A 27,916-nucleotide genomic window follows, 5' to 3' on the forward strand; every position below is an offset into this window, starting at 1 on the left:
CTATTTCATTTTGAATAAGATACGAATATTAATTTGAGGCATATTGTGGGCGTACTGTAGTGATAATCCTTGTGTCATGGCTGGATCAGTTTAAGTCACGGGGAGGGGGGGTAGTGGACTGCAACGGTGATGTCCGGTCAGCTTGGTGTCTTGGCCGGTCAGGAAATAAACCGGATGAATAATACACAGTGTCGACGGTCACATGTCGTGCAGCGGGCTCCTGAATGATTTAAAGCTTTTTACATCATCAGCCTCACCCTCCCTCCCGCTCTGTCTGCCGCTGATGCACCGCGCAGCCCGGAGATGCTGCTGCTGATGCTGGTGACCGACTGCAGCATCCGACATGGGTATCCTCTAATCCGGCCGTGCCACAGTGAGTGTTTTTCCTTCGCTTTTCTCCCCTTTGTTCTCCTTGCCATCGTGTTATCTTAAACTTGATCACCTTCCACCCTCCTCCTTCGTTTATCACCTATCCACCCCTCCTCTTCACCCACCCTTTTTTGTTGTCTTCCTTTGTGCAGTTTTTTCACGAGTGATGGCGCATTATAACGTGGCGGAAACCGTGCGTCTTTCCTATAGGGAGTGTGTTTATGATTTCGCGGAGTGGACGGAATGGTCGGTCAATGGTCCCGTCCTGTCACCTTAACGGTGAGCGTTAGAAACAAGGGGGGAGGCAGAGTTTAGGGCGGGTATCGCTTCTCCCAGCGGACTAGAGCTGCAGGAGGCTATGCTTGGAGGGTCGAGAGGAGGACAGGGCAAGACAAAGTGGCGACTTGGACCCAAATGAAAGAGGGTGGGTTCTTTAATTGAGAACATTTGCAGTTTTTAGTATGTATGCGGTTATTACCTAGACTGTTGGCTCAGTGGGTGTGTCGGAGAAAGAAAAGATTACATAATTAGAGTTAGACTTGATCTTTATGATCAGGGCAGGGTAGGAAAAATAAAGCTGGACATGTGGACATTCTATCTATCTATCTATCTATCTATCTATCTATCTATCTATCTATCTATCTATCTATCTATCTATCTATCTATCTATCTATCTATCTATCTATCTATCTATCTATCTATCTATCTATCTATCTATCTATCTATCTATCTATCTATCTATCTATCTATCTATCTATCTATCTGTCTATCTGTCTGTCTGTCTGTCTGTCCAGTAAAGCAAACTACTATGTTACTTGATTCATGTGTGTGTCTGTGAGGACAAGAGGACTAAAGCTTCAACCAGTTCAACTAGGCTAATCCCTAATGACATGGCCAGATCTCTCTCTCTCGCTCTCTCTCTCTCTCTCTCTCTCTCTCTCTCTCTCTCTCTCTCTCTCTCGCTCTCTCTCTCTCTTTCTCATTCTTTCTCTCTCATTTGCCATAAGGCCTTGTCTCATTTTTCTGCTCTTAATTCTTTAAAAAACACACTTGTGGTGTCGTGCTGTCCATGGTGCTGAAAGCAGTCGTCTGCAGATGGCTTGCTAATACGCTGAAGCTTGATGGCCCTGTCATCGCTCAACAGGTGCCTTTTACTGCTACAGCTACACAGAAATAAGAGAAGTTGATTTCAGTTGTAACTCTGTCATTTAAAACGGGTGTTGTGATTGCATGCACTCTGAGTTTTTCTCTGAAATGGCATGCTCCTGACACAGAAGCAATTAATTTGCCAACATGGAATTATGCAATTCAAAGGGCAGTGGGCATTGCAAAATTACTGCTTTTTAACACACATTATTTTACAGATTTTTGGGTTTGTGATACTGCTCTGAATTTCAGGATGTATCAATAAGCAAAAAATCTTGGGATGATTACCATAGAATCAAGCAGTAAAAATGTATAAATATTAATATCTGATCAATATTAATGCTTAATAATAAAGTATTAATAATAATTAATACTTTATTATTTCAAACAGAAAAATCTATGCTGGACAGGCAGTAAACGTTCAGAAGCTCCTAGCATTTAAGTCAAAAGCAGTCCATCCAAACCATTGAATGGACATCCGATAGGAAAATGAAAACCATGGTGATGCTGATGATTGAGTTGGTGAAAACAACAATAAGAAGTAGAAGCAGAATATTATATAACAGACCAATTTAGCAACTGCACTATGTCTGTCTGCATATCCCTCACACACTCTGTCAAACAGCCTCCAGGATATCCAGGTCTCACATTGGAGGATGAAGTCACATGTAGAGACACACCATAAGCTTGAGGGGCAGTCGTTCCTTGCTTAAGGGCACTTTAGCAGTAACAAAGGTCAAGAGTGGGGCATCTGCACCCCCCTCCTTTTATATTTCTTTTGCACTGGCTGAATATTATCATGTTGAAGAGATGTATTGAAATTGCAGCTGAATGAAGAGGATAAGGCACAACTCATTTGTTGGTGACGTTTATTGAGCATTTCTGTCTTTAGCTGTCTTCACAATTTAACTCCAGACAGTGTTAGAAGAATCACAGGACACAGCAGGAGGCTGTCTGCTTCAGATGTGTTCTCACTACTGGAAATAAAATGTTTAGGGTTGGGATGCACTTGCAGGAAGAAGGATATAAGATGGCTATTACTTGGCTCTGATTTCACTGGACTATTGTCTTCATCGATCTCATATTGGCACAATAAACTTGAAACAGATTTGTACTAGCGAGCTGACATGTCAAAGACTGCTTGATTACTAATACGACTGCTCTGTACATGTGCATTCTCATGCATACGTTGGATAATGTTTAGAGAAGTCGATATCTACAGTGCACATGTGATAATAGCTTTTATTAGATAACAATATTGGAGATGTGGCAAAGAAGGGGTAGAAAAATGGTTCCTTCAATGCAGTAAAGTAGTACGTTTAATAAGTGTTTAAAATATTTTGTATATTATTGTTTACTTATCTATTTATTTTGTCAGCCTTTAATGTATCTGCTTGTAATAATGCTAATCTAATGAAAACACTTTTTTGATGCCACATCTTTAGGGTACCATTCATAAACTCATATGGGTTTTTTCATGTGTTACGATTTCTCCGTGTTACAAATTTTAAACAACTTTAAAACAATTTTAAACAGCATACATAAACTAACAATGCGCTCTTAACCTAGACGATGCAATATCTGATTCATCTGCCATTTTCGGGTGCTGTAGCTGGGTTGAGCAGGCGACACATATGTCTTAAGGCCACTTCAGAGGCTTGTGGGTTCATATGTGCGCCGAGGCTATTTATTGCATGTCTCCCCACTGCTCTCTCCCAAGATTCTTGTCCTGCATCGACAAAGGCTAACAAATTGTCATTTTTTCAGTATCGATTAAATAAAACTAGCAAATGCTGAAACGTGTGGAAGTGCAAGTAAAAAAGGGATAACAAAATAAACGAACAGACTTAGTAATATCAGCTTGGCAGCAATATTAATCGAAAGCTTTCGGACTCTTGCCCCAGTGAGCAACTAGAGACTAGCTGGTCGTGTCAGATGTAGTAAGGCTTCAGCAATGAAACCCCTGAATCTAAATATTGCATTCACATAAATAATATATGTTTTATTTTCAATTTCAAAACCACACTGTCTTGCTCCTATTCAAGGCTTTAGATGCAGGCAGGAACTATGTTACTGCAGAGGTTATGAAATGCTACTGGCCTCTCATTCATTTTTATTAGCAATAATAGGCGCTGACAGAAGAGTTGTGAGTGTGTGTGTGCGTGTGATAGATACAAGACACATACGAAAAAGGGAATTGATATTTATTTTTAAAATCTTTATTTGCCTTCAACACAAAATATTTCTGGTATATTGCAAATAACTACTTTAGAATAGAATATGAGCAGCACAGTGATGCACTGTTAAGCACACAACAATAGAGTTCTGGATTTGAATCCAGGAGCTAGCTGCGGCCTATGTGGAGTCCCTGTGCTCTCACTTTGCTAGCCTGAGTATCCAGGTACTATGACTCACAGTCAGTTGGTCAGTCAATTCTTAACTGACTGTAGGTGCAGCTGTGAGTGTCTTTCTCTCTTTGCAGCAGTAGACAGATGACAGGTACAGGTACACCTGAATTGGATAAGAGGTGAATTGATTTATTGAGATTGATTCTTTAGAATAGGTGATGTACTAATTTCTATACTGTAAAATATAGCTGTGACTAACCAAGAGAAAATCAGACACGTAAACATCAGCTCTTAATTTTATGGCCTCCATCACCCTTCCTCTATGAGATGCTGCTCAGCACTGACGTCAGTGAGTCTGCTTGCGCATAAAGGCTAATATAATCAGAACACACACACACACACACACACACACACACACACACACACACACACACACACACACACACACACACACACACACACACACACACACACACACACACACACAGAAAAAAGACTTGAAGGCCAGTATGTTATCTGATCTCTGATTTGAGAAAGTGACTGCTTATTTAGGAGCAGATTTGCATAAAAATAGGCTTTTTCTACTTTTCTTTTCACAGGCTTCACTTGCAATTTTGAGATCGTTCCTAAAAAATGGGTGTACGGAATCACACTAAAGCTAAAAGCTGCCACTTAAGCATATGTTTCTAAGCTGGAGAAAAACACTTTGCTAAAAGGTAGCTGATGAATATAAATGGCTGGATCATGCAGTTTTGTAATCTGTATAAAAAAGTCTTCACACACTGATGTATTTGCCACTTTCAGACACAGCACCCATTTCTTCCACTCAAGGTTTGCCTTTCAAAAAACAATTGGCTCCCATTATTTAAAAAATCAATAAAATAGTGAACCAAGGCATTCTGTTCCACTGACAAATGCAGTCAATGATTTTGGAACTTTACAAAGTAGCTTCAATCTGTGGAATTGGTTGTGTAGGAATGATTGGATGCCTCTGGGGCTCTGTCCTATTTCTACCCCGAACAGTCCTATTTCCCCTCATTTTCCCTTCATTTCAGTGTTGCCCAGGGTATATTGGAAAACAGCAACAAGAAACAGTTAACTAACCTAATATTTGCATCTTTACATCAAAGAGACAATAGTAGCGCAATACAGGAATGTAAAAAAGATCTCTGAAAATAGCTCCATATTATAAAACGATATTAATACAATGCTGTCAGAAACGTATTCCTTAATATGATGTATTTCATAAATAAATGTTCACCCCAAAAACAAATGAAAGATCATTAGTTAAATGCTTATAAATGTATTAATTTGACTCAGTTTGTCTCGCTTTTTTACAATATCAAGTCAGTCACTCCTCAAAAATTGCATTGGTCTGTTCAAAACTGTCACCACTGACCATTAAGAAAGGTCAAAGAAAACAAAGCACAGAACATCATTCAGTCTTGTTTAACTTTGAATCTGGCATTTATTCGTGTGTTAACTTTAAAATGCAAGGTTGTTTTCCACTAATTCGGTCAATTCAATTTATCCATTTGCTTTCTTTGGGAAAGTACCCCAAGGCTTTCCTTTGAAAGAAGTCAGAGAAACACTGCCAGAGAGAGAAGGGGATGAAATACACCTGGGAGTGTGGAGTGGTCGAACGGGTGAAAGTGGAATCGAAATATAAAAGACTGTCAACTGGCAGAGGACTGTTTCGACATGGTGAGCAGTGCACACAACAGGCGCTGCATTCATTTAGTGCTGAGCGGTATGAGATGACAAACAATTCTCTGCACTGTCGGAGCTGAAACGGGAATATATCAGAAAGGAAATGTGGAGATTAGAGAGGGTTGTGTTAAAGGCATGGTTTATGATAGATGTATTGTCAGTGATATAGAATTCTGACTGAGGAACTACAGAGTGACAATCCTGGACACAGTTGGGAGTATATTTGTATATTTTTGTATATTTTATTTATTGTTCACTCTATTTAATTTGTAAAATATGTGTATACACACACACACACACACACACACACACACACACACACGTAGAAAAATATTTAGTATACACATCCAGAAATGCATATACTATTATATATTGTACATATATTTATTAGTTTCAGATGTAGCCATTCTTGTATTTTGCTTGTTTACATTATTATATTTTGCACAACTCTGTTGCTTGTGAAGCTCGCACACAAGAATTTCACTCACATGTACTGTACCAATGTACCTGCACATGTGATGTGACAATAAAAGTGATTTGATTTGATTTGATTTGATTTGAGAGGGATTAGCAAATTGGACATATAGTGACAATACTGTGAGGAAAAAGCATCATTTGGCTGCCACAGGCAATATTTCCTTTCCCATTGGTTCAGAGTGTTACCAGCGTTTCATGGTTTTGGAGTTATTTGTCAAAGAATTACTCAGCAGGGCACGCCTAAAGTCTGCCACGGAATCAACAAGCCAGTTTTAGGGCCAGGTCTTCAGTTGAAGTTTTAACATTAAGGGAGTCACAACTGGGGTAAGTCCCTGAGTGTGTCAGATGGCCTTGTTGTTTCTTTAGGGCTTTAGGCCACATTGACAGAGATGTCATTGATATGGCTGGTTAAGCACAGAGCCAGAGGGAATGACAGCACTGTTTTTGTTTATCTTGCAGTGTAGAAGCAGATCCATTTTGCTTTAGGCTCCAGGCCCCGACTGTGCTACATTAGGGGAAGATAGATGAGGATGTAGCATTGCAAACTGTGAGTGGAGCAGACCAGCTGACAGGTCAGTCATGCAGAGCAATTGGTCTGTACCTTTTTGGACTAGTGCCAGGAGATTCCACACTGTAAACTTTTGATAGATAGGCATTATATGTCTTAAGTTGACTGAGAAATGGAACATTTCCTCCCTGTGTTTACTGGTTTCTTAGAAATCTAGAATATGCCTCAACAGGTTTAAGGTTAATGGTTAAAATTTGCAGCGATTATAGTCCAGGTAGTCATTAAAAGAGTAATCCTGTGAGACAGCCAAAAAATTGATTCCAGTACTCTAAAGGAATAGAAATTCCAGTAACGTGGATACTATATACATAACCTGGAAACCTCGAGACATTTAACCACTCATTGGTTTATACAGTACATTAGTTGTGGTTTTTTTTTTTTTGGCTTGTTTAAGAAAATCTTTGCCCAATCTACACTTGGACACAGATTTCTTGTGTTTTCCTGAATCTTAATTAAGGTTCAGCAGCATCTTCTACGAGCATGCTGTTTATTTACACTGTGAGCCGAGCCCATTTCAAGTTCCAAGGCCACACGGTCTGTCTTAATTCTGTCTTGTGCTCCATAATCATAACATTTTTATGAATGAATTAACATATTAAAAATCACAAGATTAGAATCAAAAGATAAGAAAATCGTGAATAAGAGTTTTTCTGTAGTAACAGATGAGAAAAGCATGGTAGGTGGCTCTTTTCTTAGTGATCTTAAACCAGATCTTGATGCGTGAGTCGTACTTATATTAACACATAATACAACATGCTAAAAAACAAACACCAAAAAAATTGTTTTGATCTAAATGTAGTTTATCAGTTATTACCATAAAGTCAAGCTAAATGTTTACTGTGGTTTTTTCCAAGTAAACAAGACAGCAAAAATATAGATAGTCTTAGGATAGTCCTGTTGTCTACACTTCAAATATAGGCGATCAGAATGTATATAGCTCTACATTTAGAGCTATATACATTTTATATGTGCTTCTACATATGAAATAGTTTATAAAACATATCATAACAGCATGAACAAATAAAGATATGTACTTAAGTGGCTCTTGTGCACTGTGTGTGCACCATTACTTTACAATATGTTATTTACCCCTTGATGAATGATGACGCCTTTTCCCCAGGTAGTCTCATCCTGTGTTTAAGCAAAGAAACATTTTTCATGTGTCTTCATCTGCCTGAAATAAACAGTGGGTCGGCAATTGTATTATTATGAACTGAAAATTTAATTAGTAGATATCAATCCAACAAACATCGTTGGATCATGATCTCTACCGGGCCCCAAAACCATATAATTTCAACCAGTTGACCGATGGATTCACACACAGGACCTTCTCTCTGTGATGCAACATTGCTGGACATTGAACCACCAAGTTTAAATCTCTTTAAATTAACCATATTTATCTGCTCTTCTTAAACCTTTAGTCAGTTTATTTTACAATATAAACCAGAGGAGCATGAATTGAGTGTTACCTAGTTATTTTAACGCATGTGCAGTTTTCTTTGTCTTTGCTCATGAACTGACCATATTGATATACTGTGTCTATTGCACTGGTGGTCATTTAGTTTTGTTTGACATTAAATAAAACAAATGATGTATGATATTAGCATATTCCTGCTCGATGAAACTCCAGAAAATCAAAGTTCATGTATACAGTAAAAAACAGCCTTTGGTCGTACAGGGATAGGTACAGTGTGACTGATGAGCCAGACAACATAATCAACCTGGCAGGTGGCAATTTCTCTTTTATGTCAGATTCATTAGGCTTGTCAGACAGGGACACTGTGGCCGGGGAGCCAAGACACTAAATCAGCCACACTGCCACCAAGATCAGCCATGCAGAGGAAAATGAATTTAGGACTTCCACTTCCACGTTAAAACCTTCAGTTACTGCTGATATTTATTGATCTGCTGACTGGGTCATTGTGCTTTTAGCACAATAGCTTTGCTCCCAGGTACGAGACCTATAGGAACTCATGAAAAATAGAGCTGGTTTATATAGACCAGAATATATTTAATAATAATGTATGACTAAATGGAATTAGCTGTGATTAAATAAGAGGGTATTTGCTATTAGTCATAGTGATTGATAGTAATACATTATTGTGTTCAAGACTCGATGGGGCTCTAAGCACTGATGTGTAACACTCCACAGAGGCTAGCCTCATAACTCTTAATACTGAGAGGCACTAATATGGAGATATGCACATACACACATGAATTATGCATAATAATATTTTCTCTTTTACATAAGTTGTTTGTGTGTCCGTTTGTTAAGCTAAAATGAAATATAATTTAGCATTTTTATATACTGCTATTTGCTAATTGTGCTAAAACAAAAGCAATTGCAAAGTGACAGACTTGCTCACTTGTATTTTACATTAATTTCTCTTTCAAAAAAACATCCAAATCATCAGTGACACTGACATCGAGTGTGTGATAAAACGGAAAACAAACTCACACAAAAATTGTAATTTCCCTGACTCAGGTGCTCTACCAAGAACTGCTTCCTGTTCTGTCTGCAGGATGTGAGAATGGGGCCAGGGCAGCATGCCAGGTCTAATTTTTGTGGAGGCCAGGGCCATGCATTGCAGACTGGTTTCCACGTCAGTGTTGAGTGAATTAGAAGTGCTCTCAACTTTATTAAACCACAGCAGCTCTTACTGTAAAGGCAATGAGAGCTCAATCAGGTTATTCATCCAGTTAATTCAGACACAGGCAGGGGCGGACACAGAAACAAGCTTAGTCATGGCTGATTAGACACAAGTATAGATGTTCTGACAGCTCTCTTATCTGGAGAGGAAACACACTAATGTTAAGATGCTAGAGGTGGCTGTGGTGATTATGATGACAGGGATTTAACTATTGATCTTTATACATCTGCGCAAATGGGTGTTTGTTTAAGCGTGTAAAATTATGGAAGAAGAACAAAGAAGTGTCTAGTTCAAAAATCCATTAGAGTGTGAAACAGTTCCTCCCATGCTGGGAGACGAAAGCGATGCTTTTAGCTCTTTGTGTTGTGCACATTACACATTTCTTGATACGTACGTGTTAATTTCCAAGATTTCTTCCCCTGCAGTTCAGTGACAGAAATAATTAGATCAACTGATGAAAAGATATTTAAATAATAGGCAAAAATCTAAAATGTATTGCCTGCAACCACACTCTATTAAATAATTTAGTAGCCAGTGTCACCACTGGCATTTTAGCTTCTGCACTGTACTCCGAAGAACAGCAGTGTCTGTCTCTGTTAGAGGTGCTCAGATTTTCTTTTGGATGCTGTGATGATGCACTCATTACTAATGAGGGAGGTTTTGGTTTTCATTATATAGGGTGATCCAGAAATTTGCCTCCTGGTTACAGACTCTCATTGATCCATTCATCATGCCACCTGCTAGAAAGCAAAGTGTATTTCTTTACCATAAAAAGGTCACACAGAGAACATCAACAGGACACTTTATCACATAAACCTTTAACCCAGGAACAACTATTAGCAAGATGAAGTCATTTTTCCAGAGCAGATGGAACACCTGCTGCCACGGGGCTTTGTGCGGCTCTGTTTTGTTGATCTAGAGTACGACTGTTCAAATAGCTCGCACTCAATGCAGGACAGGTGGTGGTCATCATCAATGAAAACTGGCCTAGAATATTTAAGTGAGCAGATGTTCTGAAAAGCAGAGCACTTGTATGATCTGATTAAAGATATAGACTGATGAAAGGTTGTATGTTTATGTGTGGCACTTACTCTAGTACACACAAAATGGAGCGTATGTCTTCCTAATCTGCCACTTTTATGACATTTTTGAAACTGGCTGAATGTGATTGAATTCATGTATAGGTATCATTGTTTCAAATTTAAGGTATTAAGGTCTGGCTGGCTTGTCTGGACACTCATGTTCCATACACGCGCGCACACACACTCATGAACCCGCACATACACACACATTGATTGACAAAGCAGAGCCAGGTGATCAAAGCTTAGTGCACTAACGAAACCAGATTTGCTGTTTTTCAGTCTGCTCATCATCCTCATTCTTTTCTCCTAATGTGTTCATCTTCTTCTGTCTTCTGTACACACACACACACACACACACACACACACACACACACACACACACACACACACACACACGCACACACACTCACACACACACGCACAAGTATTGAGCAGTATTACGCTCAATTTAAATTTTCTTATTTCTTATTGATTGCTTCTATGAGATGACGGAAATAAAATCTTGTTTCCACAAATATCAGGTTGTTTGTCCAGTGATTGTAACACATAGCTCACTTGTGCGTCACATTTTGTGACTGCGTCATTCATTTAAGTACATTTTCATATAAAACATAAATGGCACTAGAATAAATGAGTTTTTATTGCAGTAATCTACGATAATTGAATAAGATGTCATCATTTTATGTCTGAAGAGCAATAAAAACTTTTGTTAGAATGTGTGTGCAAATACAGAATAGAAGCAGAATTTCATCTACATGCCCAGGAGTAAGAACTCTACTGATCAGATGCTCTTAAACGTAAATTATTATATATGGTTATGACTGGAAATTTCTGAATTTTAATTTCAGAAGGGTTCTGCACGTCATTTATAACTACAGGGCTTCATACCAGCTCCATTAAGGAAAATCCCTTTTGTCAGAATTTAAGAGGTACCGCCCCACCCAGAGCTAACCACCATGCTCAAAGTGAATCACCTTTTAAGCTTTCTATACTGCTGCACATGTAATACACCCACTAAGTGCAGTGACAATAGCAGCCCCACTCTATCTGGTTAAACAGCTGAGTAATTGCAGTCATCATTTGAGTGGCTTATGTTATAGTTGAGGGCGCGCAGTGTGGGTCTGCTGAATGTAAGTGTGTTTGTTCAGTAACTTGAATTTGTTGTTTAAAGTAGATGAATGGTGAGTGTTAGTTCATTGCTGTTAAGAGAGACAGAGGTGGACTCGGCTACAATTGATGGCTTTAATAGCTCTCTTTTCAACAGCATCTCTAATCTGTTACTCACTCGACTCAGCTAATGCTTTGTTTAAACGTGGCAGGAAAACCTGCATTACAGCAGCACTAGGAATTTACATAGTTGCATTTGAATTATTCCGATAAATTCTACTTATACTGAAAGGAAAAAAAAACATTCAGCCCCTATGATTGCCATGGCTTTGCATGTAATATTTTTTAGCTTGTTTTGAAGTAATGCATCATATAATATGGCATTTATTTATGTGAAAACACAGGCTAATAAATTAAAAATAATTATGTAAAAAGACCCCAGTATTATTTTCACATGAGAGTAAAATGTAAATAAACGTGTTAAAGATTTCATTCTGAATTTTAATGGAGTGATCGTTAAGTATGGCGAAGATGTTGTAGTTGAAGTACATTGCCTCTGATTCTACAGTTATTTATCAGCAAACACAACAGAAGAGGTTTTGCCAAGGTTTAATATTGCTATCTCTCCCCCTTACAAACAAAATAAAATGTCATTAGGGCTGTCACTAATGAGCTTTGCTACTATAGCGACATGGCTTTGGGGAGAGGATTTCTAATTAGCTGTTTCCTCATTCAGGTACACCTCATTTGTGGACAAACTTGTAATACATTTCCCCTTTTGAACTAATATGTCTTGGCATGCATACTCCAAAATAAGCATTGTGTCAGATGAATAATAGTAGGCAATGGGCTGTGAAATGCTGTAAAAATAAATTATCCCTCTTGTGTCTTTCAGATTACTTTCTCTCTCACTATGTGGGGAAAAACTGACGTGGCATTCTACTGAGCCTGAAAACAGAGGCGTGGACTGCAAGACAAAATCAGATTTTCTTCATTTATTTGGATTAGGAATAATTCCTCACATCTGCACATCTTCTTGAAGAACTCATTCACAGAACTTAAGGAAAAACACTGGTCAAACAGTATCTTCCGCTACTCCCCATTGGCTTTCAATATGAGTGGTCTGGTAGGGAAGCTGGATCCTCGCAGGATACAGTGGGGGTCGACATGGAACACCTTTGCATCCCGTGTCCTCAGGACCAAGCCTGTGGAGTCCATGTTAGATTCAGCCATATCGGGTACAAGCTCACATGGAACCAGACTGGCCCGGGTTTTGTCTACGGTGGACCTAGTGTCGCTGGGTGTGGGCAGCTGTGTCGGGACGGGGATGTATGTGGTCTCTGGACTGGTCGCCAAGGAGATGGCTGGCCCTGGGGTCATTGTGTCCTTTATTATTGCTGCTGTTGCCTCCATTCTGTCAGGTGAGACTAGAGCTATGCACGCTCATTTATGCAAGGCTTCTCTAATCACATAAATACCAAGGGGACAATAGCCGCAGTATAAAGGTTGCTGTCCTTCTTATTACCATTAAACTGGTAAGATATATTTGAAAAGCCTTTTAATACCTATGTAATTATTACAAGGGCAATGACATTATAGGGGCACAGCTATAATAGGTTCAAGAGATAGTAAAATATACTTTAATGCTCATATCAATAGTTTCAATTCAGCCTTTCACTCTAGTGATAATGCAGTCAAATCACTGATATGTGTCTGAATTTATGTGTGTCTATATTGTACTCCTCTTCCTGTCTCCCCCACAGGAGTATGCTACGCAGAGTTTGGTGTCCGTGTGCCTAAGACCACAGGTTCAGCCTACACATACAGCTATGTGACAGTGGGGGAGTGTGTGGCTTTTTTCATCGGTTGGAACTTAATTCTGGAATATCTGATTGGCACAGCAGCGGGGGCGTCAGCTCTCAGCAGCATGGCGGACTCACTGGCCAATCACACCATCAGTAACTTTATGATTTCACACATTGGAACACTCAACGGCTTAGGTAAGTAACACAAAGATGCAGTGCTATGACAGCTTTGATACATTTTCTCTCTGGTTCTAATTTTCTCAGGATTGAAATTCATTCAAGTATTGTGTAAAGTACTGCAGGTTTACTGTGAATGCTTTATTCAGTGTTATATTTACAATATTTCAGGGAACTGAAGCCAAAGTGCTTCTTAGAAATCACCTGTGAGATAATTTTCTTGAAGGCACATTTTTAAAGGCATTAAGAAGCAGGGTAATTCATTTAGAATCGACATCTTATCAGCAATCAGCTACAGTTAGTTGTTTTGGTTCAGCTGTCAAACATGTTTGCTTTAATGGTAAAAACATGCATTGACCCAAGTGACTTTTGGAGAGATGTTATCTTTTTTCTCCCTCCCCACTCTCCTCAGAAGGTCAGACAGAGCTCTGTTCCTTTTGCTGTAGTTGTAGTTAAGACAAATACTTCCTCTTTGAGGTCTTGAACAGACTTTGACATTTAGACTTTGAGAAGTACATTTAATAAATCCAGCCTTTGCTCTGCTTCCGTATTTGCACACTAACACGACTTGCTCCTAAGAGTCATGATTTACTTTATCAGTGTGGAATAGAAGCGCAGCGCCATTTCTATCATACAAAGGATCTCCCATTGCCTTGATAATCACAACACATCTTTCAAATTTTAATAAAAACACCAAGATAAAAATGCTTACATTATCTCAGAAACCATTCAAACCATACCAATTTATTTTTCCCAGGAACATCCAAAGAATATTATGCAGCTTATCTTGGAAGTCATACTGTCACGGAAAGTAAAAGCAGGCACATCAACTTGAATTCTATATAACACAGTTTTCCATAATCTTACCATGAGGAGGATGCCTGATTATCTTGTGCAATGCTCCAGCTGATGTGTGTGCCAGCTATGTTTCTATCTGGCTGACACTGCCTCATCAGTTGCTTCCTGTTAGCCTTTGAAAAAGTGATGGTAGTGATCACATGACAAGTGTCACGGCCAGCCGTTCCAAATGATCACGGAAAGCTGATGTTTCCTTTTCCTGTTGGAGAGAAATGATTGTTTCTCCACACCCAAGGGGAAAAAATGTGAAATCTAACTAAAATATATCTCATTCATTTCCAAATACACACAGGCTGAGTTCTTGTGGAACATGTGCATCTAAAGATTTGTTGCCGTAATGGTCAACTGGGTGGGGTGTATCTAATTTAGGAATGCAGTACTTCACTATGACGACTTATCTTACAAAAATAGTTCAGTTGATGTGCCAAATCTAAAGGTGTTTCCAACTTTCTGTTGCCAAGAAATTAAACAGAGTTGGAAAGTTCAATTTTTTATTAAACCATGGCTTTGGGTGTTTTATTGGACCATTGGGGAATGTCCTGTGAATTACACATGAATTCACTGGAATACCCTTGGATAATTATCTACACATACTCCAACATACTCTATGAGAGCGGCTGAAACTCTTGGAAACAACAAATTAGTCTGGGATTATTTATTCTGATTAATAGTTGTGGTCAAATGTTTACATAGAGTGATCATGGACATGATTTCGTATCGTGGAAAGTTTGAGCATTTAATGATTACTTTGAACAGTTTCTGTCTATGTGGGTTCTCAGTAATCTCTTAGATGAGAGGTGAAACATCATTTAAAAAACAAAAACAAATGCAAGTCACCTTCCTTTTAGCTCTTTAGACTTTGAACTGTTCTTTCTCTTGGTAAGAATAATTGTACGTCAAACATCTTTCGTGACAGATTCCATGATCATCACTTCAAATAATTGTACATAAGTAAAGTTATTCAGATGGGCCACCACTTTGTCAAAGTCTGAAAAAAAGGTCCAAACTGTCACCCTCAGATGAGAGAAAATTGGTTAAGACATGTGGAGCAAGCCAGGAACCACTGAGGCCTTAACCACTTAAGCCTGCCATGAACTGGAAACTGCTGGAATACCAGGGTAACAGTTACATCGCCATGGACTGAAATGGTGATGACCTTGAAAAGACCCTTTTCCAAAGTTGACACCTTTAGGCTCAACTTAAATTTTCAGCTGCCCACATGGATAAGCTAAATTTCTTATAGAGAAAGGTTTGATGGTCAGGCGAGACAAAGATTGAACTATTTGGCCACAATGACAAGAGTTATGTTTGGAGGAGTAAAGATGAGGCTTTCAAACCTATGAACATGCTCTGCATCTCTGCCACTATTGTATTGGTACAATGCACTAAATGGATGGAATGATACAGAAGGAAGAAGCTTCTTTATGCTTCTCCTCAAAATCCATCAACTTCACCTCAGATCAATAGCTAGATGACACAAATGGGTGTTCCAACAGATAGATCAAAACTGGTTTTGGAATGGATAAAGCAGGCTAATGTTAAGCTTCTGGAATGACCTTCCCAAAGCCCCACTCTCAGCCCTTCTGAAAATGTGTGTGCTATGCTTAAAAGCCGGGCCGGTGCCAGGAAACCAATTCTGCCAAGAAGAGTAGTTAAATATCCAGCCAGAATTATGCCAGAGGCTTGTCGATTGATACTAAAAGTGTCGGGTTGAGGTGAAGAGTGGTACATTTGAAGTTGTATGTTTGACCCTGTGTGGATTACAGAAAATCCAAAATGAATTCAAAATGTTGAACCCGGTTCTTGATTTTAGATGTATGTTGTACAATTATTCGACCCTGGAAAAAGAAAAATTCAGAGAAATTATTAAAAGACCAAATTTGCATTGACATTTATCCCATTAATGATTGTACTTTATGTGTACTTCTGATAAAAAACTATATTTAGTTAAACTGATTTGACAGCGCTTTGGAACTAGCACCAATAATGTGAGGATTTTCTACTTTTCTTTTTAATTTGGCGTTAATCAGACAAAATAAGAAAACGAAAAACATTTCTCTGAGAAACCTGCTTAACTGTGAGAGGACTTGTTCTTGTTCTGACAATTTAGTATTTTCTTGAAAAAATAACAAAGCACTTACTCAAACAGTTTTACGCCAAACACACAGGAAAATGGATATATTCATCTTCAGCGCCACAGGGTGACAGCACTTTTATGTCTTTCTGTGTATTCAAGCATGCGTGTTTCCTCTCCAGGTAAAGGAGAACAGTCCTACCCAGACCTACTGGCACTGCTGATAGCACTGCTGGTGACAGTGATAGTGGCTTTGGGAGTGAAGAACTCTGTTGGTTTCAACAACGCATTGAACGTCATCAACCTTATAGTGTGGGTGTTCATGATGATCGCTGGCCTGTTCTTTGTAAATGGGGAGAACTGGGACGAGGGGAGATTTCTGCCTTTCGGCTGGTCAGGGGTATGCATCCGAATGTATATATAAACACACACAATAAATAACAAACAAACAAACAGAAACCCCCCTACCATCAGCAGGGTATCTGTGCTGTTTGGTTGTTTTCTTTAGGACATCCATCAGCTCTGTTTCCTCTGTGTTGCAGGTGATGCAGGGTGCAGCCACCTGCTTCTATGCCTTTATTGGATTTGACATCATTGCTACAACAGGAGAAGAGGCCAAGAGTCCCAACACCTCCATCCCCTATGCTATCACCGCCTCACTCATCACCTGCCTCACTGCCTATGTCTCTGTGAGTTAGCTTTATAACATATTGCATAAACAAACATGACCACTCTATTCTTTATATATCTATTGTTAAGTAATCGACAAATCTATTGTTATTCACACTAATAGTTTTGTGTATAACAAAGTAGAGCGTCATTCATGTTATGGTGGTTTCCGTTGATATATTTTGTAAAATGACTTAATTTAATTATAAACCTAAAGAATATTGATCACTTATCATGTGCTGAAATTCAGCTTTAGCTTCAGCTGCCTGCTCTCCCCCAAATGTTGACAAGTTTCCAATACACGGAATGAATAAATATGAAGATGCTGTATTTCAAATTTGTGGGTGTATATCTAATCTATGATCTCCACCTTTACAGCCCGTACAGCTTTCCTGATTACATAATGTGTGCTGGATGGTTGTTGCTATGGGTGCTGTGGAACAGCAGCCTATCAGATATAAGACGTTTTTCAGCATTTTGTGTGGCAAAGATTGCATCAACTTCAAAAACTCGAGTGCTTCTTTTTGAAATCCTTGTCTCTCTCTTTCACAGTCACATCTATTCCTCCACATCATCGCTCTCCTATGCACCAGCCTCTCTCTAATCTCCACCTTTCTTTGATCTCACTCACTGTAGGCTGCTTGGAATAACTTTTCTGCTGCTGTGAGGATCCCGTGGTTGCTGCTGTTCAATCTTCAGAAATCAGCTTAAACACATTACCTGTCACATCTTTGTGTGTGTGTGTGTGTGTGTGTGTGTGTGTGTGTGTGTGTGTGTGTGTGTGTGTGTGTGTGTGTGTGTGTGTGTGTGTGACATTGATTTTTGCAGTACATTTAAATCAAAGAGTTTGCAAGGCAAACTTATGCTTGTTTGTCAGTTTCTGAGCTTTTCATTCACTGTTAGTGATGACATATCTATCCTTGTACGGCCTTGCAATACTGTGGTCTTCAGTTTAGGTTGGGGCAATGAGCAGCAAGGGAGAGAATTGTGCTGATTATTTTTTCTGGGAAGTCCTTTGCTCTGGAGATGGGTAATATGAATTTGCCAACTAAACTTAGCCGACTGTGAGCTGAAGGGGACACTGAAAAATACATTTTGGGATCGGATTTGTGCTCTAAGCAAATATGTTGTTGTAGATTTGTTTTAGATTACTTTACCCCCTTATGACTGGTTCACACACAGTGTTAGCCAGTCTTTTCATACAGTAAATAATGGATGTTAACTTCCTTTCTGTAAGGGGTTAGTGCTTTTTATTATTATTACTCCCCTTCTGTAATCCGTTGATGCAAATCTATCTGATTAGCAGCACAGCATTTGTGACAGATGGCTCTGCATGATATCACACATCAGACACAGGGACACACATATTGAGTGAGGCACGAGTAATGACCACTTTGCATGTGATGGAGCATGCTCTGTGCTGAGCATATTAGCTAAGCAAAACTAAGCTCTAAGGATGTAGCTCAACTCTTTTTAGTATCTAGGGTCTAAATGTTGATGTGACTATAGGCTCTACAGAGTTACTCTGAGAAGAGCCTCCACAAGAAGTCGAATTAGTCTCTTTTCTGCAGCATCATCCCGCAGCATTAATACACTATAATTCTGGCAGCAAAAATCTAATATTTCTGCTTGTTAACACTGGTATTAAAGTTTCTCTGTACTTTAATAGATTCATGATAAGATTTTGATTTTATGGTGAGAACTGCAGTAAAGATTTCTTAGTAACAATCAACACTATGTTTGTTTTTTTTATTCCAGGTTTCTGTGATTCTGACACTGATGGTACCATACAATGAAATTGATGAGGATGCACCACTGATGGAGATGTTTGCCATGCATGGTTGTATGTTCGCAAAGTACATAGTGGCGGTAGGCTCTATAGCTGGACTGACTGTATCCCTCTTGGGTTCGCTGTTCCCCATGCCCAGGGTCATCTATGCCATGGCAGGAGATGGCCTGCTCTTTAAGTTAGTTCACACTGTACTTGCATTTTTATTTATATGTCATTCTTAATGATGTTTGCATATGAGTCTCATCTCATCTCTTTTTTATAGGTTCCTGGCCCATGTGTCTTCCTACACAGAGACCCCTGTTGTAGCCTGTGTGGTTTCAGGCTTTCTGGCTTCCTTGCTGTCCCTCCTGGTCAGCCTTAGAGACCTCATAGAGATGATGTCCATAGGAACGCTTTTGGCCTATACCCTGGTGAGTGTTGGATAATAATAATGGAAACATGTACATCATGAAGCTTACTCTCAATATTATTTAGATCAATTTTCTTTAAAGAAGTTTTTCCTTCCACATTGAGGGGCATCTGATTGTCTTTACCTTACAATATAAAGTGCCTTGAGGCAACTGTTGCTATTTGGTGCTATATAAATAAAATTGAATTGAACTGAATTGAACTGAATGCATTTAATATATCTGGATAAAGCCCTTGAGATGTATTTAAGGATGTCTAAACAAACATACTAGCAACAACTGCTAAGCAGAACAATACAAAGCCACAATCTCACTGTATTACACTGCCTTACAGAGATCAATTCACAGTATTTTGTAACCAGGGGGCATCCATAATCCAGCAACAATTGTTTTATAAGAACTAAGTGAAGATGCGTTGCTCAGCTTTCATCTCAACTCTAAGAAATTTATAGCCTGAAAACAGAAAGATTGGTGTTTCTTCTCCTAAGTAGCTATACATTCAGATTTGACAAAAAAGCACTGCTCTTTAAAGGAGCTATGAAATACTGCACACAATAACAGATACCTTGCTAGGAAAAATAATCTCTCTAGTGCATGATTTCCTATGATAACAGGATAGCTGTATGTGTTCATAGACAACAAATCTTAACAGAGTCACCAGTATGTACAAGACATGTGGGCATGTGTTTATCAGGCTCTAAAGATTACCTTCTACCCATGGCTGCACAACACTAGTTAGATGGTAAGCAGTTAACTAAGATAATAATGAGTCACTGATTTATGAACCAGTCAGTTTTTGTAAAAACTAATTATTGAGCTGTTTGTTTTGAAATAAAACATCCACACAATTCCTGTGGAATGGGAATGTCACTACTAAAAATGGTTTTGTGATGGAGCTCCTGTTTATAAATGACATGTGTTTTGCAGGTGAGTCTCTGTGTGCTTCTCTTACGCTACCAACCTGAGGGAGACATCCATGGTTTCGTGAACTTTCTCTCTGAGGAGCAGAATAAAAAGAGGAAGGAAGGCGTTCTGGCTGAGTGTGAGAAAGACGCCTGCTCACCAACCAGCGAGGCCGATGAGTATGGCGGTCCGCCCACTAACACCTGCGGAGCCAAAAACCTGCCTTCACTGGGTGACAATGAGATGCTGATTGGCAAACCAGATAAAAATGCATACACGGCCAATCACCCTAACTATGGTACAGTGGATATGACTACTGGTATTGAAGCAGAAGAATCAGAAGGTGGCCTGTCCCGGCGGTTAAAGAAGCTGATTGGACCACGCTACTACACCTTGAGGATCCGACTGGGCCTACCGGGAAAAATGGATAGACCGACTCCAGCAACGGGGAAAACTGTCACTGTGTGTGTTCTGCTGCTCTTCATCTTCATTTTTGCTTTCTGCTCCTTCATAATTTTTGGTGAGAACAAGTTAACAAACTCACACTCACATTTGTATGATTCAGGCACAGATTGGTCAACAAATAATAAAAGCGTTGAACTGAATTGAATGAATTATTTCTTCCTTTCAGGAGCTAGCACTATTGGGGAGGGTCGTTGGTGGGCCTTGCTGCTATTGATCGTCTTCATCATTATCATTGCCCTACTAGTCATCATCATCCTGCAACAACCAGAGAATCCCAAGCGACTTCCCTACATGGCACCCTGTGTGCCCTTCGTACCTGCTTCAGCCATGCTGGTTAATATCTACCTCATGCTCAAACTGTCTGCAATCACCTGGATAAGATTTTCAATCTGGTGCCTCGTGGGTAAGTAAATGATGTTTTATTTGTTTGCTTTTAAATTAACTTTAAAACATTCGGAAAGAGAAAAGATAATGCTTTTATTTAGTCAGTTCCACACCTGTCAGTCATGTAGAAGGACAAGCAGGAACTTAATGAGACTTTTGTTTTAGTTTTGTCGTGTTTAATCACTATGCAGGTTGGTTGCTAAATTATTTCCATGTTGTATGCATGAAAATAATTCAATATAATTATAGAATGTAATGTATATATGTTTGGCAATGGTTTATATGAAAACTGGCTGCTTCCATCTCAATATAGCAGTGAAACAAAAAGCCAACCAAAATATTGCACTGTAAGCAATGACTCATGACAGTTGATACTTAGTGTAACGACTGAGTAATTAAAAATAACTATTTTTTAATTAAAATTTTGTGACCAATAAAGAACAGACTGTGTGTGACTTCTTGTTTGTTTTATTGTGGAAGACCTGGGGCATCTAACTTTCCTTTTCCTTCCTGCCTCAGTTGTATCTATCTGAGCACCTATTTTTAACTTGCCTTTATAGCTGCAAGAGTGAAAGGGAAGGTTTACAAGAAGGTAGTGAGACCTGCTTTGATATGTGGTTTGTAAACAGTGGCACTGACAAAACTTCAGGAGCCTAAGATAAAGTGACAGGGATGAAGATGCTAAGATTTTCTTTGGGAGTGACCAGGATGGACAAGATTAACAATGAGGACATCAGAGGGACAGCTCATGTCGCAATAGCAAGGCTGAAGCTTGGGCATGTACACAGTACATGGTGGGTATACTGGACAAAGGATTTTGAAGATGAAGCTACCAGGCAAGAGGAAAGGAGAAAGACCAAAGACAAGATTCATGGATGTAGTGAAGGAGGACATGCTTGTTGTTACAGAAAATGATTCTAGGGACAAGGTGAGATGGAGGCAAATGATCTGCTGTGGCAACCCCCAAAAGGATACGGCTGAAAGGAAAAGGAGAGTCCAACAGAGCTTTTAGGTTGATGGAGATTTTCCTTTTTTTCTGTATTTTTATTTAAGCAACTAAAATCATGCCCCAAGGTCTAATAAATATGATCCACTGGATTATGTATGTGTGAAAAATATTAACATGTTCTGTTCTTGTAGGTGTGCTCATATACTTTGGCTATGGCATGTGGAATAGTACTCTGGAAATCACAGCCAGAGAGAATGAGGTGCATGCTTCCACCTACCAGCGCTACGATCAAGGTGTTGACGAAGGCTTCTGCGGCTTCGAAGATGATTTCTACCCACCTACCACTGACGCCTGGGGTGCGCCAGACGGGGCATCAGGGCAAACCTCGCCCCCTGTGGCAAAACCTGAAAATGATGGGATGCCATCGAAAAGTGGAGGCAGAACCATTGCCAATCATGGCCTCGCGGAGGAGGATCCAATGGATTTCTAAGGGACTGACTCTGCGTTACCCTGAATGTACTGCCTTGTCTGCTGCCTGGGGGATGGGTGGGGAAGAATATGTGAGTGCACGAATGACTCTGTGTGTGTGTGTGTGTGTGTGTGTGTGTGTGTGTGTGTGTGTGTGTGTGTGTGTGTGTGTGTGTGTGTGCGTGTTCATGCCAGCATGTGTGTTTTTTTGTGTGTCCAACTCTTGGGCTAGATTGTTTGTTGGCAGTGGAACTGCTTTTCTATCACTTTATTCCACCGTGCCTGGCTCCCCCGCTTCCACAGAAATTTAGATGTCAAGGTCGTGAGTGTCTTGACTCATTTTCTTGTTATTACTTACTGGAATCCACATGCCACACAAAGAAAGGCCAGACAGAAAAAGTGCAGATGTAGCAAGAGATAAAATACAATGTGGCTCTTTGAACTCTGAACCAAATGAGAGTGTCTGTTAAGCAATTTTTTTAACTGTTTATTTCTCGGAATTACGAGATACAATAGAGGAGAAGGCAACGAGATGGGGCAGATGAATCAGCATGTCCCATCCTGTTTTAACAGACAGGCAGGAAGGTTAGATGACAGCACGGCAAGCCCAAATGACTTCCTGTGGACAGCTCTGGTTTTCTCCGTTCATTCGGAATTTTCAACAGAAAGCAAAAGTGCTGTGCATACCCTCAAAATAATAATAAAAAACCGTTAACCCTCAGTGTTATTTCATGCTTTAAATGTTTCCCTGACCCCAAACATCTAGCCCAAGTGATTCTGAGTTGAATGTGGGAAAGGGTGTTGATGTTTTCTGTCACAAATATTACTTGGACTTTGCTTGCAATAGTGCCTTCATCTACTGTATGTGTACGTGAGTTTCTGATTATGTCGGTTTTCTACTTTAATTTTGCCTGCGTGTGTATTTGAGGGTGTACTGCATGTACACTCAAAATCCACCTTTACATGGGTTATTATATTTGTGTTCGTATAAAGTGTGTTCTTCAGATTGTTTTACTCTGTATGTATAGATATATTTTCCCACTCTTCCCCAGCATGAAGCTCAGCGTGAATTCACTTGCAACAAATCAACTCATCAGTATATTGGAAAATAGGAGAGAGTAGTCGATAGCAAAAGAGAATGAGCTGAATACTAACTGGTAACCACTATGGTTACTCTGAAGAAAGTCATGTTTTCTCCTGATTTTTTTTGCATGATAAGTTTACGATTTTATTTAAAATTCATTCAGAATGTTTTTTGACTTATGATCATCTGTTCTTTTTGCTTTCTTTTTTACCAAATGAAATGAAATCTAATCTTTCCTCTTCCTCCTTTCCTTTTCTTTCTTCAATTCCTCCTTCTTCTTCTTCTTCTTCTTTGCATTTTATAAGGTTCCACAATTCCTTTCTTCTTCCAAACCAACTCTACCTTCCTCTCGCTGCCACCTCACCCTCGGCTTGATATCCATCGGGCCATGTCATCCACTCTAAGCCACAAGTGATAGAGCCAGGATTGGTTTTCAGTCAGGATTTGTAACAGCAATCTGTTCATGGCCTGTCGATCTATTAGCTCCTGTTTCGCTTAAGGGTGTCCGCTATCGCTTTTCTGATTTGTCACTGGAGCGTTTACTACACTCCCTGTGGTCCTGCTCCCACTTAGGCTCAAGCTGGTATGAGTGAACCTCACTATTTGGCCCTACTTTGTTTTTAAAGCATGTAGCTTGTGCTGAAGTCCCACTCTTCACATTGTACCTACATTGCTGGTGCACTCAGAAGAGCTTGTGAAAATCAGCTGGATCAGATAATGAGCCAGTGTGGTTTAACATGTAGGACAAGTAAGCTACAGCCAAGGTTAGGGGTTGGATTTCATAATTAGTATGTACTGCAAAGCATGTTTAAGAGTAAAACACTTTTAAACAAGAGAATACAAAGTGCTTTACATTGAAGGGATTGTGCAATGTATCCATTCATGGCACTATAACTGATTTTGGCATCAACCAAAGCACCCCCCACCCTTATAGGTGGGGGGTGCTTCTTCTATATAGCTGCTGCTGCTGTCTGCCCTGATTGTCCTACTTGTACCTTTTGCCCCTGTTGCTGCATCAGTCCCTTCCAGGGAAGCCTTATTTGTCTAATGCACTAAATCTAAGGATGCCACGCTATACCCCCACCCCACCTCTGCCCCCCTCACAACCATACACATTCCAAAAAACAAGAAAACAAAAATAAAACAAACCAAAAATGAAAAAATAAATTAAAATAATTATTATATCAACAGGCCCTTTGGTGATGTCCATTGAAGAGATTATACCAACTCCATATACACAGGGATTTATGTTCATATTGAATGATTCTGCGGGTAGCCAGCGCACGGAGCAGTATGCTGTGCAGGCAAGTGGAAGTTTAGGGAGTTGGAATTTAGTTGCGGTTGAGTGTGAAGCCTATGTAGTCTGCCAAGGTCATGACTTTAGTATCTTTTATGGAAATGTGACTGGGTTATTGACTTGAGGGGGGGGAATCATATTTTACGACCACAATATTACATTAAACCACACTGTAAGTTCCAGCCATGGATGTTAGAACAACTGATATTTTATAGCAGTTTTTTTACGGTTGGCACAGGAAAAAATAATAGAAAGTTTTGCAGAATTGTCCAATATAAACATTATTCTAGGTGATACAGTTGGAAAAGCATTTGCACATTAAGTCTCGCACACATCTAAACATATTTTCATTTTGTACTTTTGAGCCAAAATACCCACTCAGATCACTTCCTAACTCAGCCAAAAGAATCCAACAGCTTTGCATTCATAGCTCAGCCAAAACAAAAAAGTAAATTCAGGCGATGCCATTCCTCTCACACTGGACTGTACAGCCGACTTTCTATATTATCTGATCTGCGTGTGTGTATAAAAACTGTGCGAATGCATGTGCTGTATGTGTGTGCGATGTGTGTTTGTGGTCTACGCCTGCGCCTCAGTGTGATCGTCTGGTGAATGTGTAGCATGCTGTCATGCACGAGGCCCAGACTATACATGTTGTACTTGCATGAGGTGACTGATCGCAATGACCTGTAATGGAACACTAAACCAAACCAAATGCAGGCTTAATTCTTATACCTGGGAACGTTGGCCTCTCTGCTCTGGAAGGACTAATGTTTAACAATTTAATAGGTTAAATAAAACCACTATCCTACAGGATGATTTTGTGCATTTGTTGCACTTTGCTGCATTTTCTATTCTGATGGGAACCCAGAATTTTACTTTATAACTCAATACTATGTTAAATGAAAGAGCTAAAGGAATATTATATACGATATCTCCTTGCCCAGGTATGAGAACCAGGACTCCATTTGAAAAAGAAGGAGTACATGTAGCAAACACACTGATGTGGGTTGCTCTTCTCACATCCTTCCTCAAGCACTTACAATATGCCTACTTCCTCTTTGTCCATCTTCTCAACCACAACCTCTGCAAGCCAAAGTCCACAATGTTTGTTTACTTTTCACGTACAGAAGGCTGTAGTTTCTTCAGAGTGAAGACCTGAGAAAAAAACAGAGCTAAATTTTTTTCTTCTCTTCTAATAAGCTACTTTATCACAAGCAGACAGATTTTTCTTTTATTAAAGTGACTTTGGTCATTGGCATAAAGGATAATTTCTGAATTTTTGCTAGTATTTCGTTAATATTTAAAGTATTAGTGTAGAATCCGATGCATCTGTTCTGCAACGACACGATGCGGTGAAAAGTACAACACTATAGGAGGAGTGAACTAAAAGAAAGGTATTTTTCTACAGCTGTTTCCCATTCACGGATCCTCCTCGGGAAGGTGTACACAGCAGAGTTGGGTGGAGTTATCAGTCTTCACTGTCTGTGGTTTTGTTTAATCACAAGGAGGCCTGGGAGAAACTGCTAAAATATATTTTTAACAGCCATAGTCTCTCTAGAATGAAAAGGCTCATTTATAAACGTTAATATTTTCCTTTGAAGGTTTTTCAAATGGTTGTTCAAGACGTCAATACGACTATAGGTGGTTTAGGAGTAAGAATACTAATAACTAATAAGAGAAAACACGCAGAAACTATTTTAATACGATTCTATAAATGGTAAACTACACACAAAATCAAAGATTGCCTCTGTTGCTTTTAAAGTCAGTTACTGTTTGTTTATTTAGTCTTGGAGAAGGTGTGCCATGTTCTTCCTGTGCTCTGTATTCACTGTGGCCAAGCGTCCAGTCAGTGTGTGTTGGACTTGTTGAGATTGGCTTCTCTTGCAACAGCAGATTTTATTCCTTTTCACTTCTGTATATTTTGGCACAAAGCTGTATAATGTAATTGTTTTTAATTTTTGTTTTTTAAAGGTTTCTTCCATATGTGTGGTTAATTTGCTCCTGGGTGCACTGTTTTTGCTGAGTTGTTGATATTGCTTCCATGCAACAATGAAAGTTAGTTATTGCAATTACAAAACAGTGGCTTGCTCGTTTATTTGCACATTTATTCACACATTAGGTGAATGCACATGCATACACAGATGTTTTCCGTGTCTTTTCCCTCTAAAACTAAAAATTTAAAATAGATATATTTTTATTTTTTATTACATACAAATTCTTATGTCTGTGCAAAAGTATGCAGTTAAAGTTTTTGGCTGCAATGCAGAAAGCAAGCTATTTTATGTTATATTCTATTTTTAACCGAAATGAGATACAAATTTACTTCTATTGACCATTTTAAAAAGGCATACGGATTGATTTCTCAAAATATAAAACTGTTGTTTTAGCATTTTGTCATCAGTATAAGATGTCTCACTGTTGCCATGTCTACAGAGGAGGACAGCTGGACCCCTACAATGGGGGACCCAGACAATACTGTGTATATTTCATGTTTCCACAGTATGATCGACTTTCTTTGTTTTGAAATACTAGTATTTGGTATGTAAAAATAGACTTGTCCTGTTTTTTTAGTGCCCTCACAGCTATATGATAAAAAAATTCTCATAATTAGCAGAACAGAAAACATAAAACATGCTAATTGCACACTAGTCTGTGTATTCAAAGCACTGGAAGGAAACTCTTGCACATGTGTTTCCTGCACTGACTGAAATGGCAGCTCAGGTGCATTTATAAATTTATGACCCCCTTGAACTCCTCTTTTGATCTGTTTTAATTTTAGTTAGCTCTCAAAATCAGAATCAGAATCAGAAAGGGTTTTATTGCCAAATGTTGAGCAGGTTTACCACATTAGGAAATTGCTGCGGTGCTTCAGTGCAAACATACTGTCATAAATTACGCTAAAATAGACATGAAAATAAAAATAAGAATAAGAATTAAAAGTGCTAAGTAGATAGATATATACATGAGTGCAGGTGGTGATCAGTGCCAAACATGGAATGATGCAGTGAACACAGTGTAGGGTCATGTGTTAGTGGTGGGAACAGTCATACGGTTATTGTTCATGTGTCCGACAGCAGAGGGGAAGAAACTGTTCTTATGGCGAGAGGTTCTGGTGCAAATGGA

The 27,916-nt window shown here is 39.2% G+C and overlaps 1 protein-coding gene across 3 annotated transcripts; it reads left to right on the forward strand.

Annotated features, from left to right (window-relative positions):
* Positions 1-136: 136 nt before the first annotated feature.
* slc7a14a (solute carrier family 7 member 14a) lies at positions 137-26,936 on the forward strand. 3 transcript variants are annotated; one of them, XR_003270680.1, is made up of 11 exons: positions 137-373; positions 12,354-12,879; positions 13,222-13,458; positions 16,555-16,772; positions 16,915-17,061; positions 18,800-19,008; positions 19,096-19,243; positions 20,168-20,663; positions 20,775-21,011; positions 22,133-22,501; positions 23,799-26,936. XR_003270680.1 is itself a non-coding variant. In XM_026152421.1 (10 exons), exons 2-10 carry the CDS (start codon positions 12,573-12,575, stop codon positions 22,429-22,431), a joined length of 2,298 nt encoding a protein of 765 aa, XP_026008206.1. In that variant the 5' UTR covers positions 137-373; positions 12,354-12,572; the 3' UTR covers positions 22,432-22,560. The 3 variants fall into 3 exon arrangements, 2 of the variants coding, with proteins under 2 accessions (XP_026008206.1, XP_026008207.1); XM_026152421.1 differs by lacking the exon at positions 23,799-26,936 and having other exon boundaries at positions 22,133-22,560; XM_026152422.1 differs by lacking the exons at positions 137-373; positions 23,799-26,936 and adding an exon at positions 380-793 and having other exon boundaries at positions 22,133-22,560.
* The last annotated feature ends 980 nt before the right edge of the window (positions 26,937-27,916 follow it).

The sequence above is a fragment of the Astatotilapia calliptera genome, chromosome 19, assembly GCF_900246225.1.
Source record: "Astatotilapia calliptera chromosome 19, fAstCal1.2, whole genome shotgun sequence".
Taxonomy (NCBI): Eukaryota; Metazoa; Chordata; class Actinopteri; order Cichliformes; family Cichlidae; genus Astatotilapia; species Astatotilapia calliptera.

What these genes read in the sequence shown, in the direction of transcription:
- slc7a14a (XM_026152421.1), top strand. Translation starts at nt 12,573, where the DNA reads ATGAGTGGTCTGGTAGGGAAGCTGGATCCTCGCAGGATACAGTGGGGG. An exon ending in TGTTGCCTCCATTCTGTCAG is followed by an intron (nt 12,880 to 13,221) that starts GTGAGACTAGAG and finishes TCTCCCCCACAG; the next exon opens with GAGTATGCTACGCAGAGTTT. An exon ending in TGGAACACTCAACGGCTTAG is followed by an intron (nt 13,459 to 16,554) that starts GTAAGTAACACA and finishes TTTCCTCTCCAG; the next exon opens with GTAAAGGAGAACAGTCCTAC.